The sequence below is a fragment of the Sphaeramia orbicularis genome, chromosome 7 (genome assembly GCF_902148855.1).
Source record: "Sphaeramia orbicularis chromosome 7, fSphaOr1.1, whole genome shotgun sequence".
NCBI lineage: Eukaryota > Metazoa > Chordata > Actinopteri > Kurtiformes > Apogonidae > Sphaeramia > Sphaeramia orbicularis.
In genome coordinates this window covers 52,109,039-52,127,318 of record NC_043963.1, presented here as the reverse complement: position 1 = coordinate 52,127,318, position 18,280 = coordinate 52,109,039, and the positions used below count along the sequence as shown (strand labels likewise).

General features: G+C 37.1%; 1 protein-coding gene across 1 annotated transcript; it reads left to right on the top strand.

The window, feature by feature from the left end:
* The first annotated feature begins 7,541 nt into the window (after positions 1-7,541).
* Positions 7,542-16,091, top strand: lrif1 (ligand dependent nuclear receptor interacting factor 1). The gene is made up of 3 exons (XM_030139872.1): positions 7,542-8,050; positions 13,450-14,824; positions 15,111-16,091. Exons 1-3 carry the CDS (start codon positions 8,013-8,015, stop codon positions 15,789-15,791), a joined length of 2,094 nt encoding a protein of 697 aa, XP_029995732.1. The 5' UTR covers positions 7,542-8,012; the 3' UTR covers positions 15,792-16,091.
* Positions 16,092-18,280: the final 2,189 nt, after the last annotated feature.

Sequence of the window (18,280 nt, the reverse complement as noted above, 5' to 3'; positions counted from 1 at the left end):
CAAGAATGATGATAGAAACAAATAAACAGGAAATTGCACATTCGAAATCCTGAGTAACAGTGAATAGTCAAAACAGTGATTACAGTAATAGTAGTAAATTGTAATCATAATGGTAATAATAAAAATGCGATTCAAGTATACTGTCAATAAATTCAGAGAGATATCAGAGAATTTCAAAATAGACAATGGATTGACATTGTCCATGACAGAAATATGCTTCAGATATGAATATTTGTCTCAACCAGACTCAACAGATGAACACTTACTAGGTGCTGCTGTCACAGTCATATGGGACATGTGGATGAAAAGGTGCTGTGGAGCTTGATTCCCTCCCTGCCTCCCAATGAAATGCAGCAAGCCTTCCATGACGCCCACAAAAGAACTCAGTTTTAGCAGCGTCTCTTCTTGGATACACCTGGATTTGTACAAGAAAATGTATATATACTCCTGCTTCCACTACTGGGCAGATCATAATAGTTACCCAGTGTATCCTTCAGATTTGTTAAAGGAAATGTGTATGGTATATATACAATTTCAGCACAAGACAAAGAGAAGAGTGTCATAATGTTCCTTATAATAATGTTCCATGGTGATCTGTCACCAGTCTGGACCTAAGTGAAGGAGTACTGGGTATATATCCCAGTTTGAATCACATTGTCCCATTATTTATTCCAGAACCTCTACCAGGGTTTCTGCAGGTATCAGCAGATCTAATTTAATGCTTTTTAATGCCACATTAAACACATTTAATGCCCATGTCCAACTGCAGATACAGTTTTATACATAGTTTTATATATACATGACGGTTTACCGTTAACAGGCTTTAACTAGATTCTGAATAGCTCCTCCTTCAATTACTTCTGCTGAAACTTGCATTTTTCTGTTTTTCCGACATTTGCTAATATTCTCTCCACTCTTTAGCCACAGCATGAGCACGCTCACAGCACATTGTATTCCAAGGATCTGGTGGTGTGACTTTGTGCATCGGCCATAAACAATAGCCAGTTAAAGGGTTCTGCCTGTCAATCATCACACTATACTTCCGATCAAAATTATTTAATGTTTATGTAATCAGAATACATCATGAATAACAATACTTTTTTTTCATCAAGTCTGTTTAATTTTTTAATGCCTCTGGACATCGAATTTAATGCTTTTTAATGCCATTTAAGGCCTTCATTTTCACAAAATCTATTTAATGACTTAATGCTTTTTATTGACCTGCAGAAACCCTGTCTACCATGCACTTCATCTGAAGAGATGAAGTGCATCTCTACAGATGCTAAGTTTTATTTGATAAACAAGACCAGCAGCCTAGAAGGCCCTTGCTGCAGACCGCGGAAAGGGGTGGGATTAGATAAGAAGCGGGGTCAAATGTCCAACCCCACCTCTTAGTTTTTTTCATTGGCCTGCACAACGCTCTAAAAATGTCATTACTTTTTGGCATCAACTGGAGCGCCAAAAAAGAAGGAAGGCAAGGCAAGGCAAATCTATATGTATAACACAATTCATACACAGGGCAATTCACAGTGCTTTACAAAAGTGGAAAAGACACAAGTTAAAAACACAATTACAATTAAAACATAGGCTAATCAATAAGACATAAATAATAATTAATATAAAGTAAAAGAGAGGAGTGCAGATAGAATTCTTTCAGTTGTTTTATGCACAGTTGAACAGAGCCGTTTTCAGCCTGGACTTAAACATTGTCAGAGTAGAGGCCTGTTTCTGAGGTTCTCAGGGTCCAAGATGGTTCATATGGGACCAACATGTTAGAGATGTACTTTGGTGCTAGCCCATGGAGAGACTTACACACAAGCAGAGCTGTTTTAAAGTCTATTCTCTTAGCAACAGGAAGCCAGTGCAGACACCTGGCCACAGGACTAATATGGTCATACTTCCTGGTTCTAGTCAGGACCCAAGCAGCAGCATTCTGGATGTACTGAAGCTGTCTTACAGCTCGTTTAGAGAGTCCAGTGAGAAGGACGTTACAATAGTCTAACCTGCTAGAGATAAATTCATGGATAAGTCTGGTTTAGACAGTAAACCTTTGATTCTAGCAATGTTTTTGAGATGGTAAAAGGCTGATGATGTTATTGACTTAATGTGGCTGTTAAAGTTTAGGTCTGAGTCCATTATTATCCCTAGATTTCTAACCTGATTTTTAGCTTTTAAAGTAAGAGATTCAAGATGGCATTTTAATATGCAAGGAAACCATTAAAGGTAAGCAAAGAATTGGTTGCTGAATGCATAGCATTTACTGGAGTCCATGTCATTGCTTTTTCTAGTCGGTAAAAAGTTCCCATGCTGCAGGAGAAAAGTTAATATTTCACATTTTCTAGGTGCTGCTGACGAGCATCAAGCTATCAATTCACTGAGGGTTAGCAGTTTTTATTAAATGTACATTATATTATGTGGGGGGCAATGGTGGCCCGCCCTTTTTTTTTTTTTGGTACTTCTTACAATTGTCCAGCAGATGGCGGTGTTGAAATCATGACAAGCCGCCCATGTCTGGCTGTGACATCACGGCACACCCCGCCCATTGGATGTCTGATGCCGGTGATCCACTAGCAAGTGAATACATTGCAGGTATACATTTTCTTCTTTTCTTTTTCTTTTACCTTCATTTAACCAGGAAGTCCCATTGAGATTAAGAATGTCTTTTGCAAGGTAGACTTGCCCAAGGTAGCAGCAATACAAAGTCCAAACAACATGAAACACATACATGATTGTATACTTTACCTCACTGAATAAAGTTTAGCTAGGGGGAAACAAATTTTTTTTAAAAACTCCACACCACAGTACCCAACCACACCACTGCCTTCCTCCAGGACACTTGTTTTAGGAGTTTCTATTTGTAGATGAGCATGATCAGGCCCGGACTGGCTAATCGGGAGGACCGGGACAATTCCCGGTGGGCCGGTATAATATTTAGGCCGCAAGGGCCGGAGTTCACTTTAAAAAAAAAAAAAAAAAAAAAAAAAATATATATATATATATATATATATATATATATATATATATATATATATATATATTTTTTTTTTTTTTTTTTTTTTTTTTTTTGGGGGGGTGTTCAGTCATAGCACTGAGTTGATCACGTACACTGCAACTGCTGTTCCAGGGCCCCACCCCCTCTACTAGCAGGCAGACACACCGTGACGTAATCTGTCCTTGCATACGGTTAGTAGCTCTATACTGTAGCTGTGGAGCATATACGATCTGTGCTCTGTAGGCTGTGGATGGTCAGCTGTGTTTGCTGTTTGAAACATGGATGACAGAAAGAGCAAGGGTGGTGAGGAGAAGGCAAGAATTAAAGAGAGGAAAACTCTTGAAGCAAACGCAGCCAAATGTGCCAAAATCGGCAACTTTTTCACAAAAACGACCTCCGGTTTGAAACAACTAATGAGGACGATGAAACGGGTAAACCACCTTTCAAGTTAGTTAATTATTGAGTCAATGAATTGTGTGGCATTGTGGCGTGTAACATAACATTATGCATTTTAAATAATAGTATGATGCGACGCCACATAACTGGGAAACTTTGTCTTGTAGCTCCTCAGAGTCAGAAAGCAGATCCAGCAGCAGACACCAGCCATGAGCCCACAAGTCCAGAGTGGGCAGGTAGGACTGCTCATAGAGGGAAGAGGATTAGAATAAGTAGGCTACAATGAAGAGTATGGTGTAGGCCTGTTCAATATGAAAGGTGCTCTGAGATGCTCGATGATTCTGCACTACATGAATGAAACTGACACCAAGGCTTTCAAAACAGAAGATTTGTGCTGAGAATTATGACCATTTTTAAAATGTGATTTAGTGTCCGAAGCAGAGCCAGGAGCCAGTAGTGATGAGGGGATGGAAGGAAAAGGTGAGCTGTTGGAACAGATCATGTGAACAAGCAAGCATTAGTTCCAGTAAAACCGCTTTCTATACCCAAACAATAGTACTGACATATTTTATTTTTGATCATTAGAAGTGAGACAGTAAATACACAAAGCCCACAAATGAAAGGCAATAGCATAAAGTAATATTAAATAAGCCAGCATATTTTGCCAATGTAAATATCTTAATTGGTTAAGTAAGTCAAAATGTCTGTAGACATTATTTTTTATCGTGATACAGGTGCAGGCGAGTCTAGAGAAACTGGAGGAAGTGTGAAAGGGAGAGCAGAGTCTACTGATGACAGAGGAGCAGCTCAGCAGCACAACCCTGAACCACTAGGCACAAATGACACAGATGAAGAGGAGTCTGTTGTTAGCTTTGATTACTTTGGTCGCCCTCAGTCACAGGATATACAGACATTTTTTTCTTATCATCCTCGTCAAACCCCTAATATCACTATACCAAAAGTTTTCAATAGCAAAGATGGAACAAACAGCAAGTAAGTTGTGATGGAAATCTTTTGTTGCAGAGGATACAAAAATGATAGTTATGAGAAAGTGCAGCAAGCTTTATTATTTTTTTTAATTATTTTTTTTATTTAATATTTTTATATATTCTTTTATTTCATTTCAAACATTTTAAAGGTTTGAAAAATGTTAACACTTTTAAGAACAAAAATATAGATTCTGTTATTGTTGTGTTGTGAGGAATAATAATGTTGGAGATGTCGATGTGCACTCACTGTTAAAATAAATCCACATTGTGAAGCAACCTTTACTTGCGCTGAATTGGAAATATTTTAGAAAATACACTGAATTACAAGGCTTTGCAGAACAGTGTGTAGACCTAACATGTAAGGTTATAATTCCATGAATTTAATAATAATCGGTCATGATCTAAAGTGGGCCGGTCTGAGGTATGAAACTCCAGGGCTGAAAATGAGTCTCAGTCCGGCCCTGAGCATGATGCAGGGTTCTCACTTGGATTTTTTCACAGCGTAGGGGCACCATGTACGCGGCGCGTGCCGCGTACTTGGCGCAAGTTTTGTCGGGGGGTCCGGGGGCATCCTCCACTCACACTACACGCACGCACAGGCTAAATTTTAGATATAATTTTCCACAGGTGATTGGTCCGTTTAGATAAGATAAATTGATTGAAGTCTCATTGTCAGCCAATGAGCGTAAGGCAAGTGATGTTGCCGGGCGGGTGTCAGACAATACCAAGGCACACAAAGGGGTGTTGATTATATTGTTCTCATTTCCTGTCTGCAGCGCTTTGTGCCAAGACAAAGGAGTAAATTTTTTCAAGTTCAAATCTTGTTATCATTACGCTGGATGACACACACACACACAAAAAAAACACCGCTACGCTGGTTGAAAGACAGCGTCACAGGTCAAATCTCAGCATCGCGGGTCAAATCCCCGACGCTGTCCCTGGGGGGCCCCGACATTCAATGATGCTAGTAAGAACTCTGTGATGGATTCATTTGCATAAAGTTGGGCATCACTCGACAGCCTAGAAGGCTGGAGGACTGGCTTGAGACTGAAGGTTACTGGTTCAATTCCCCGGACTTGCACAGAGTTGTGCCAGACCCCTCTCTATGTGAGCGAGGCACTCAACGCCCCATTTGCTCCCTGGGTATCTGACATAGCAAGCTCACTGCTCCTAGTCTGCGTAGTGTTTGGTCTGTTCCTGCATGTTCTAGTGATGGGTTAAATTAATGGTTCCCAACCTTTTTTGGCTTGTGACCCCATTTTAACATCAAAAATTTCTGGCAACCCATTCAAAATGGAGACCTTTTTTTTGCTAAAATTAATTTGTTTTTGATCATGTAATAGTTTGCTGCTGTACTTTCCAGACTATGAGCCAGTACTTTTTTCTCACGCTGTGAACCCTGCGGCTTATACAACGATGCAGCTCAAGTATAGATTTTACGGGCTAATGGCCTCCAGGGGACGCTCTAGCAGGAAGCGCAAAAGTGAGACAGACAGGTGGAAGAGGTGATGAAGAGAAGTTTTAACCTTAATTTAATCATTTTGCGTGTCAAACACAAACCCTCATCATGGAAAACACACGAAGAAATGCATATGATGCAGCTTTTAAGTTAAAAGCAATGGATGTGTCTGTCCAAGAAGGAAATAGAGCTGCTGCACGAAAGTGCCATTGAGAGCGACAACGGAAGAGAGACTGAGAAGCTGTGTGACGGAGCCTTTCTGAGGATGTTCAACTCCGACTTCAGTGGTTTCAATGCGCAGAAGGAAGATGAAGATAGCGATCAATGACTTTTCTGGGTTTTTTAACCAGCTGTTTTACTACCGTGTTACAAGGCACTGTTTGGAAAAAAGCAGTTAAGGTATGGAAATAAATATTTAAATAATCTTTCTGTTTACTATCTTTCTGTGTAAATATGTCATGTTACAACCTGGACGCCTGTGGCTTATAGTCAGGTGCAGCCTATATATGTACAAATGTTTTTTTCTTTTAAAATTTGGTGGGTGCGGCTTATAGTCAGGTGCAGCTTATAGCCTGGAAAGTACGGTATATTATGTTGCAAATACATGTTAATTTTAGACGACATTTAGACTATATAATGTTTATTATGGATAGAGGCAGAAAAGGCAGGTTGAGATTACTGCACAAAGTGAGAATTTTATTTTCCTTGGTTGGGATATGTGCAGTCAGTCCAGTTTGGATTTACAAGGCTGACAATTAATACTGAACAAACAAGAACTCCAACTATGAATTATGAAAGAGCTGCAGCATCTGAAACCGACCACAATGAACATTTGAAAGATAAACTGTACCACAGTGCTTCAGTTTCAGCTTCAGAGTTTGTCATGTCTTGTATGGATTGTGATTGTCTCAAGTTTTTTTTTAAATTTTTATCAGTTACTAGAAATTTCAGGCAACCCCATTTGAATTCCAGGTGAACCCATGTGGGGTCCCGACCCCAAGGTTGAAAAACAGTTGGTTAAATGGTAGAATGTCAGTTTCGGTGTGTGTTGCATGTTCATATGTAAAAACTACATACTGACAAAATAAAAGAACTCTTAACGTCAGACTTAGCAGCAGCTCTAACTCTAGCTGCCAGCACAGCAAACAGACAGACAGACCTATTTGTTTATCATAGTTTCTTACATTATGCACACATTTTTATTTTATTTTTTTACTTAAGACTTTAACACTTTTGCACTGGCTTCACTTTTCAGACCCAGTGGTTGTCACCTGAGAAATATGTATATATGTAATATATGGTTTTCTAGTGATATCTTTTCAATAAATACAAAATGAAAATCAAAGCCTTTAAAAAAATAAACTTCACTCATCCCCTTATGATCACAGAAAAGAAAATCTCCTTATATGGAACGATTGTTTTAAATCTGAAATTGATGAAGACAAAAGCATGGATGTTTTTATTTTTTTAAAACAACTCTTCGTAGTTTTGATTTCAACCCAATACGTTGTTGAGTCTCTTGTTCCACACGTGTTTTACGCATTTTACACCCGTTTTTTTCAGATCCTGTCATGACAGAAGAACTTTTCACATCCAGTTGAATCATATATTTAATCACAACATAGACCTTTCCCTGAGACAGGCGTATCAAACATCGCGAAGGCGGAAACTGTCATGTTTAACCGGATATGACGAAAAGCAGCGTTCAAGAACAAGCAGAGTTTTGTACCGTTGCCATCCATATTAAATATAGGATCTTAACTGGATTGTCATATATCGAAATACAACAAAGAAATGATCTACTTGGATATAGAAATAGATATATTTTAGGGGTGTTACACAAAAACAAACGAGGACACGATGTTTAGGGAAGCTGTGTGTAACAGACCGGATGTTCAATATGATAAACGCGCTAAAGAAACGGAAGCCGGGATGTAAAACGCTAGGGGAAAATGAAGCGTGAAAAAAATTATTATTCTGAAAATACAACGTATATTTATTCGGTCGATAAGTGGCGGTCGGGAGCCGATACCCTCTTCGTAAAGATATCACTTAATGAAATATAACGTTGGAAATAACCCGTCGGAGAACAGGAAACTCCAGTTAACGTTAGCGCGAGACAAGAATAACCTGAAATTGTGTACAGGCAGCTACCACAAGGAAAACTTTAACTCCCATGATTTTTCAAGAAAAAGAAATGGACACAGTATCAAGGTACAGTAACTTTCCTAAGGAACTTAGAATTGATGTCTACAGGCCATTTACATTTTTCATTTCCCGAAAGACTTAAAAATGTGTCACTATTCAGCCTTTTGGATCCAAAAGGAAAACAACAGGAATTGGATTCCCTGTAGTATCATTAAAATATTATGTATAATGAGTTAGTCGAATTTCCATGTTGAGAACTGACAGACTGTGGTTCTGGTGATCTAATCTGAGGGGGCCCTTAGGATAAATTATCCCCCCCCGAAATAAAGCCATACTTATCCTTATTGCAAAAATAATCCGATATACTTTTTTATTTTTCATAAATAATATAATTTTTATTATTAAGAACTGAGTTAGTAAATTTCAATATTCTAATTTGGGAAAGATTAACATAAAACAAGTCCTGTATCATGAAAACATGAATTCAGAGACTAGAGATTTTTTTTTTTTTTTTTTTTTTTTGGCCATATAGAGGATAGATGGAATGAAACATTTTTCTTTTCCTTGTATGGTTTAATTTGTTCACATTCTCAGCTAAAAAACAAAATGTTACAACTGATAAAAAAAAAAAAAAATCCTCAATGTTATGTTATACTTCATTTTACTTATATATATATATGTATATATATATATATATATATATATATATATATATATATATATATATATATTTTTTTTTTTTTAATATATATATATTACATAGATAGATAGATGTCAAACATTTTACCATTCTTTGATGGTCTGATCACAAAGATACAGTGGCCCAGAGGGGCAACAGCCCAAAAAATTATCCGCTAAAAAGAAAAAGAAGAGATTGTGATTCATTTCATAAGAAGTATCTGAAAAATAAATGTACCCCTTAAATAAAAATTACTAGCATGAAAAAAACTATCTCCTAAAAAAACAAAAAAAACAAACTTGTAATAACAAAATTAATTTGCACAAAGAAATAAAATAAACTTGTATGATTTAAAAAAATATATAAAATAAATCTCCTCAAATAAAATAGACTAATACAAAAAAAGTGTCTTAAAATAAAATTGAGCAACACCAAAAATTTCATTCAGTGTTAGGTTTTAAAATATGTTGCCCCAAAATAAATGTTATCCAAATAAAAAAGACTATTACTAATTACCTCCGCCAAGGAGGTTATGTTTTTGCCAGGGTTTGTTTGTTTGTCTGTCTGTTTGTTTGTTTGTCTGTCCGTTAGTGTGCAAGATAACTCAAAAAGTTATGGACAGATTTGGATGCAATTTTCAGGGTTTGTTGGAAATGGGATAAGGAAGAAATGATTAAATTTTGGTGGTGATCGGGGGGGGGGGGGGGGGCCCACGGGGGGGGGGGGGGGGGGGGGGGGGGGCACTGATCAGCCTTGGCGGAGGTCTGCGCTCTCCGAGTGCTTGTAGTTTTAAAAATACATTTATTAAAAAAAGTGTTTGAAAATATAAAACTTAATATGCTTAAAAAAGAAAACCCCTTCACCTTTTAAATTAGCCTCATCAAAAAGAAAGAAAGAAAACATCATCCACCTTAAGACACAGGAACCTTATTTAATCATTTAACCGCTTTGCAAACTATAGTAATGAATATATGTTTAAAATAACTTTATTTTTAGTGCACCGACCTCCACTTCCTGTGGGTTACTTCATTTAGCATTAGCTACATCAGCTGAAGGCCTTAACAATTTTCAACCCATGCTTTTATTTTTTGTGGTGGCCTTAATTTTAAAGCAAGAGACTTTTCGGGTAAACAGCGCCCCCCTTAATTTAAAAGGTGGATGATGTTTTTTTTTTTTTCTTTCTTTCTTCCTTTCTTTTTTGATGAACCTTATTTAAAAAGTTAAGGGGTTTTCTTTTTTAGGCATATAAAGTTTTATATTTTCAAACACTTTTTTTTAATAAATGTATTTTTTAAATGAGCAATTGTCTTTTTTATTCGGATGATATTTATTTTGGGGCAAGATATTTTAAAACCTTACACCTAATTCAAATTTTGATGTTGCTTAATTTTATTTTGAGACAATTTTTTTTTTGTACAAGTCTATTTTATTTGAGAATAGTGCTGCCACGCTTAGTTGACTTAGTCGACATAATCGACCATGAAAATTAGTCGATGGCAATTTTTTTTTAGTCGACGAGTCGTTTTACTATTCACTGCCTATTTATTTTTAGCCGTGGCACCAGGGGAATCCACTGGCACCTGCAGTACCTCAGAGAGAGAGAGAGACCCCTCTCTTCATTCCCCCACTCTTATGGTCCCCCCTGATCAGTGCACACCCCTTCATCCCCTCCCTCCCCCAGTCTGGTAACTGAAAAATTAGTCGAAAAATTAATCATTAGAAAATTAGCTGTTAGTGGCAGCACTATTTGAGGAGACTATTTTATTTTAAAAAATACAAGTTTATTTTATTTCTTTGTACGCATTAATTTTTTTTATTACAAGTTGTTTTTTTTCATACAAGTTTATTTTTATTTAAGGGATACATTTATTTTTCAGATACTTCTTTTTAAATAAATCACAATCTCTTTTTTTTCTTATAGTGGATAAGTTTTTGGGCTGTTGCACCTCTGGGCCACCACACAAAGAAGAGTTAAACCCACAAATAACTAATGTCTCTTATAATATCTCATATGTTTGTATGTTTATCTCATGTTTTAGGTAAAATCAGAACCCATTGCACTCATTTCCTTTGGTTTTTATAACATCAAATAGCATTCAATGAAAAATACATAATTATCAAAATGAGGACAAAATCATGAAATCAGAGAGTTTGTTTTGTTTCGTCCTTTAGGTTTTGTAATTTTATTATATCTTATATGAATAGGATTACTTTAATTCAGGACCATAAATCAGCCTTTAAATTTGAAAGAAATAATGATGGCATTTATTGTGATGCTTATCGATATTGAAGATAGAATAGAATAGAATAGAATAGAATAGAATAGAACATCTTTAATATCATTGTAACTAACAAGTACAACAAAATTAAAAGTGTCATCCAATCTGTGCATCTTATAAAACCTACTATAAAAATATAGATAAAAGCAGCTAAAGTAAATAGGTAGAATAAAACATTTTTACTTTGATATTTGTGGCTGCATCCCCCATGTACCTACTGTCATTACTGTATAATTGTGCTGGAAAAAGAAGAATTACCCTGCAGTGAACTGGTGACGTCCTAATGGCATGGCTAATGATGTTCATTTTGTCTTCTGTTTAGGTGAGTATACTATTTTCTTTTGTTCAGATAAGGTATAGCTTTTAGATGTTACCTGCTTGACAGGTTTGACTGTGACTCCAGTCTTCCTAAGAAGCGTCATCCGACGTGCTGCTGACGTGTCATTTATCAGCTGGTCAGCTTGACGGACCAATCAGAGTCCGTCGAGCCGACTGTGCCTCCTCCGCCTTGGGTGGTCTCTGGAGGAGGGAATCCCAGGTGTGCGAGAGGGTGCATGCCCCCTCGTCCTGGTAAAAACAAAGAAAAGAAGAGCAAAGACAAAAAAACAAAACACACAAAAACGACCGACGATAAACCAAAAAATTTCATAACTATACGATACATCCAGGGGATAACAGAACCAATACAGAGGGTCATGAAAAAACACCACATCAACACTGTCATAAAACCACACACAAAACTCCGTCAACTACTCGTACACCCAAAGGACCAAATAGCACCGGACCAAAAATGTAATGTCATTTACGAGATACCATGCAAATCATGTAACAAAACATACATCGGGGAAACAGGACGATCTTTCAACACAAGGAAAAAAGAACACCAAAAAGAATGCAAAAAGGGGACAGTGGGGCGATTCACACGGACTCAAAAGGAAAAAACAGAACAGGAGAACTTAAAATCAGCCATCACAGACCACTGCAGAAGACACAACCACATCATGGACTGGGATAAGGGCACAATCATAACCTCTGAAACAAACAAACTCAAACATTGGATCAAGGAGGCAATAGAGATCAGGAAGCGGATGAGTGGCACCATCAACTTGGATGAGAGGGCATACACCCTCTCTCACACTTGGGATTCCCTCCTCCAGAGACCACCCAAGGCGGAGGAGGCATGGTCGGCTCGACGGGCTCTGATTGGTCCGTCAAGCCGACCAGCTGATAAATGACACGTCAGCAGCACATCGGATGACGCTTCTTAGGAAGACTGGAGTCACAGTCCAAACTGTCAAGCAGGTAACATCTAAAAACTATACCTTGTCTGAACAAAAGACAATTGTATACTCATGTCCAGGGCGTACCCCGCCTTGGCCCATTGGTAGCTAAGATAGGTACCAGCACCCCCACCTCTCGAAGATTAAGTGGGTGATAAAATGAATGAAAAAGAATTGTTGTGTATCTATTACATGAGAATGAATCATTCATAGCTACATAGACTTCTACGGTATTTCAGGAAAGACTTCTCTTCTTTTTTCCATTTTATAGAAGTGGCATCCAACTGTGCAGTCCTGTCACCTACTATGATAAATGAGGGTCTAACAGTACATGTGTTTATACTGAACCTTCTTGGTACATGATCTTTAGTTTGATGCATAACTCCTATTTGTTGCACCATGTGAACAAAACACTGTAAGAAGTCCATTTCCTATCCATGTGTGGAAAAACTTGTGCATGAGAGTGAAATATTAAGAGCACTGTTCCTGGGCCATTTTGTCAGTGCAGTTGTTGTCCATCAGTAAATCCATTACTGAACATGGACAAATGTATGGCTAAAAATGTCATGCTCAGCATCTTCATACTAGTCAGGACTGGTAATTATCAAAGTAGATGTCAAATCATTAATTTTTACGTAATTTTTTTGAGGGTTTGGGTCCTGCATAAAAGTTGAATAAACCAGACAGTTATTGGAGTCTTTGATTCCTGGAGTTAAATCTTTTTTTAAGCACTTAAAGTTAGATGAATAAAGTAGATAACGAATAAAATTATACTAATATATAATAATAAAAGAAAAACAATACAACATTGAAACACACTGTAGTTGTTTAAACTGAGAGAAAACAAAATAATTCCTAAAAATGAAAGAAAATGCATGGTATGTTTGTATTTTTATTTTATATTGATAATTTTTGCATTTTTATTACTAATTAGATTGATATGTTAATTTAATACTCTATGCAGGGAACCCTGAATCCTGTGATGTGATTTAATGTAAGTTTTTAGATGCATCCACAGGTTGTCTGAGAAGGTGTGTCTGTTGGATGTTTATTTTTCTTCTTCCTATCCATGTACACAAGCCTTCCACAAACTTGAGGAAAATGTTTGCATGATATGAAAACTTTTATCTTTTAATGATTCTGGCCCTAGTAATGTAGGAGCTTCTGTGATGTTTAAGGGATATACATCAGTATACAGTCAGACTGATGTCTTGTCTTTTTCCTCAGTGGGACCGGGGTCTTCTACCAGGTGATGCCTGCTGTTGGAGATGACGGAAAGAACATTATGAAGCTAATTCCTGTACAAATGGTTAATGGGCACTTTGTCCAAACTCAAATAAGCAAACCCAAAATGGATTCTGAACCACGAAAAGCTTTATCTCTAAACATTGCACAGTCACCTGTTCAGATGGTCAGTACATCAAATTTGACGGCCACAGCCCCTCAGCAAATTGTCAGAACCCCAACCCATTTATTTATGAATGTCTCATCCAACCAAACTGTAGCTACCAGGAACTTTGCTAATTTTCCGATTAAAAATCCACTACCAGATCAAACTGTGAACCAAATGACAAAAGTTCCTCATACTGCACCATTGTCAAAGTTAGTAAGACATCCTGATCAGCTCCCAATAACTGTGAAATCCACAGCACTCTCAAGAGGAGAGTATGTCCCCAGGCAGAATTTTAGTCTACCAAGTAACTCCTCTGCAGTCTCAGGCCAACTGACTGCATATGTGTCTCCTGTGACCGCTTTAGGTTCACATGTCACACCACCATCCAATTCAGCATGTCATTCCCTCAAACAAATTTCTGCAGCAGAAAATAAACCAATATGTGAGCCTACATTGCCAAAAAGGTCAAAACCACATTTGAAGTTAATCCAAAAGATTTCCCAAAGGCCAAACAGTCCTATAAAGTGGGTAATTGAAGAAGAAAACACTACAGTCCTCCCAAGTCTTGACCCTCTTAATTTGCCTTCTATCACCTCTGAGATTCTTCAAACTGTTGCGAAAAAAGAAAACAAGAACCTGCACTCCAAAACCATCATGTACAACAGGAAGATCTTTTTTATTGCCAAAAAGTGCAATCTGCCATTTAAAATTAGAGAAGAGACGGACATGTCACCCCCCAAAAATTCAGAGTTCAATGAAATCAGCGTACCCTCAAATGATCATCAAATGAAAGAGTCCAACAGCATTCAACAAGATTCAAATGAAGTCATTGACCTTTGTGATGATGATCCTCATGAGGAATTGCTTCATACTGCCACCATGAGTTTTCCAGATGAAGATAATGTGATATTTGTGTCATATATACCACCCAAATCCAAGTCTGGGTCAAGTGAAGACTTAGCCAACCCCCCTGCTGAAAAGGAAACCACCCAGATGGGCATGACAGGTTCTGACTGTGTGACAGGTGAAAAAAACTGTGCTGCCCCCCGCAGAAAAGTTATAGCTGACACAGACACAAATTCTACTAATATACATGGCTCCTCAGCAGTGACCATAAATGGTGACATTGCCTCACACAAGGACTGCAAGCAGAGCATGAACCACACCAGCAGATACAATGAAACCGAGATGGAAACCCTCAGCATCAAGGTAACTATTGCATGCATCTCTCTGCAGGATTGATGTGTATGCATTTTACATCAGTAAATTTAGTTTCAGGACCTGTTTAGCAAGATTTTCTGTAGTAAAAAAAAAAAAGGACCGGGGCATGTAGATAAGCATTGCTTACCTAACATCACAACCAAAAGTGTTGCCACAGTGAAAGTATTTTTAAGTGTAGCTTTTAAAAAAGGAGCAAGGATGAGGTATAATCAGTATATGTCTGTATTTGTGTGTATATGTGTAATAATAAGTGTCATATTTCTTTTATTTGCAGAACTCAACAAATCCCACACCATATTTGACATATCCACCTAAACCCTGTCATATGTCTGACCATGTTCTGAGGCAGGCTTTTGGAATAATAGCTGATGTGAAAATTTGCTTACAAAGGATACATGTGAACCCAGCCAGGACTTCAGAGAGAAAATCTGGGCACATACATGTTCAGAAAGGAATAAATAGATTAAAGGGGAGAGAGGACAACTGCAGTGACCTGGACATGTGCGTGGATGTTGCACCAGACCAGACCTCTCCACATCTACACATAGAAATCAGCCATAACGAATGTTCCCATGACAGACTAAAGACAGACACACACGTTACTATCAACAAGAGCTCCACTGGTCAAAATTCACACGTAGGAATATTGGGTGATCTTGAAAAGGATCCAGGAATTTGTTACATGGAACCATTAGATGAAGACCTCCCCAGCACTGATGTGAAAGACATTCCTAGGACCCAAACCTATACCAATCTCAATACAAAACTCAGCAGAGTGGGGAGGACAAGGAAGCGTACAGTGTGTCTCTGTTGTACTCCCAGCAGTCTGGATCCGACAGTGAAGTCCAGCACAAAGCTAGGAGGACCAGGCAAGCATGGAAGACTTAGCTTCTCTGCACAAAAGGATGAAAGGTGTCAACAAAGATTCTTCGGTCGACAAAGACTTAAGTTTTAAGATAAAACAAATGCAACAACCACACTTGTGGTAGCTTATCTCCAGTGGATATGGACACTGAAACAACTCAAACAGATTGAAAGCCTCAAAATGCTTGTCAAAGAGAAAGAGGCAGCTCGAGAAAAGATGAGGAAAAGCTCAGGCCAATTTGACTGATGTTCAAATTTGTTGTAATGGTATTGAATGTTTGTTTTAAATATATGGTTTATGTTATTCATTGTATACAGTATATAGTTAATGTTGCCTTTTCCTTAAAGTGGGGATAGACCAATGACTCATGACACATTTTTAAGATTATCTGTACATATATATATATATATATATATATATATATATATATATATATATATATATATGTATACTGAACAAAAATATAAATGCACGACTTTTGTTTTTGCTCCCATTTGTCATGAGCTGAACTGAAAGATCTAAAACTTTTTCTGTGTACACACAAGGTTTATTTCTCTCAAATATTGCTCACAAATCTGTCTAAATTTGTGTTAGTGAACACTTCTTCTTTGCGGAGATAATCCATCCACCTCACAGGTGTGGCATATCAAGATGCTGATTAGACAGCATGATTTTTGCACAGGTGTGCCTTAGGCTGGCCACAATAAAAAGCCACTCTAAAATGTGCAGTTTGATCACACAGCACAATACCACAGATGTCACAAGTTTTGAGGGAATATGCAATTGGCATGCTGACTTCAGGAATCTCCACCAGAGCTTTTGCCTGTGAATCGAATGTTCATTTCTCTGCCATAAGCCATCTCCAAAGGTGTTTCAGAGAATTCATGAAGAAGACTGTGCGAGGAAAATGGTGGTCACACCAAATACTGACTGGTTTTCTGACCCCCCTGGACCAACCAATACAGTAAAAGTGCACATTTTAGAGTGGCCTTTTATTGTGGCCAGCCTAAGGCACACCTGTGCAATAATCCTGCTGTCTAATCAGCATCTTGATATGCCACACTTGTGAAGTGGATGGATTATCTCAGCAAAGGACAAAGGAGAAGTGCTCACTAACACAGATTTAGACAAATTTATGAACAATATTTGAGAGAAATAGGCCTTTTGTGTGCACAGAAAAAGTTTTAGATCTTTCAGTTCAGCTCATGAAAAATGGGAGCAAAAACAAAAGTCGTGCATTTATATTTTTGTTCAGTGTATCTATCTATCTATCTATCTATCTATCTATCTATCTATCTATCTATATATATATATATATATATATATATATATATATATATATACACAGGGTGGGGAAGCAAAATTTACAATGAACATTTAGTTGTTTTTTCTCAGCAGGCACTACAATTGTTTTGAAACCAAACATATACTGATGTCATAATCATACCTAACACTATTATCCATACCTTTTCAGAAACTTTTGCCCATATGAGTAATCAGGAAAGCAAACGTCAAAGAGTGTGTGATTTGCTGAATGCACTCGTCACACCAAAGGAGATTTCAAAAATAGTTGGAGTGTCCATAAAGACTGTTTATAATGTGAAGAAGAGAATGACTATGAGCAAAACTATTACGAGAAAGTCTGGAAGATACTATTAAAGAAGAATGGGAGAAGTTGTCACCCGAATATTTGAGGAACACTTGCGCAAGTTTTAGGAAGTGTGTGAAGGCAGTTATTGAGAAAGAAGGAGGACACATAGAATAAAAACATTTTCTATTATGTAAATTTTCTTGTGACAAATAAATTCTCATGACTTTCAATAAACTAATTGGTCATACACTGTCTTTCAATCCCTGCCTCAAAATATTGTAAATTTTGCTTCCCCACCCTGTGTGTGTGTGTGTATATATATATATGTATGTGTATATATATATATATATATATATATATATATATATATATATATATATATATATATATATATGTATATATGTATATATATGTATATGTATATTTAAATCTGATATCCAATAAAATAAATGAATGTAAAAAATATTTTATTTTTATATATTTAATCTTTATTTTAGCAGGTAAGTTAGTTGAGAACTGATTCTCATTTCCAATGACAACCTGACCAAGCTATTCTACTTAAGCTCTGATGTAGCCACATCTCCATCTGCAGTAAGTGTAATTTTTTTTTTTTTTCCCTCAATTAAATACTTTATTGTCATTGTATATAAAGCACGAGATAGTGGTTCAAGCATCTTTCAGGCAGGCATAGTAAGCCACTTACGAGAGCTCCTAGTCACTGCATGTGTACACATTGCCATGACATGTCATTACCTCATACCTACCAGAAACTGATTTGAACTACTTCTTGAAACCAATATTTCAAAAATAAACTGGATTATTTCATGTTACCACAGGTCAAACTAGAAATTATTTCATTTTAAATAATTACACGTTTTTGTAGAGAGTCTAATATATCAATTTTTTTTTTCAACCATCATTACATAATGTATAGAGAATTCCAATGAACAATGGTATGTGGCTGCTTGAGTGCAGAATTAATACACTA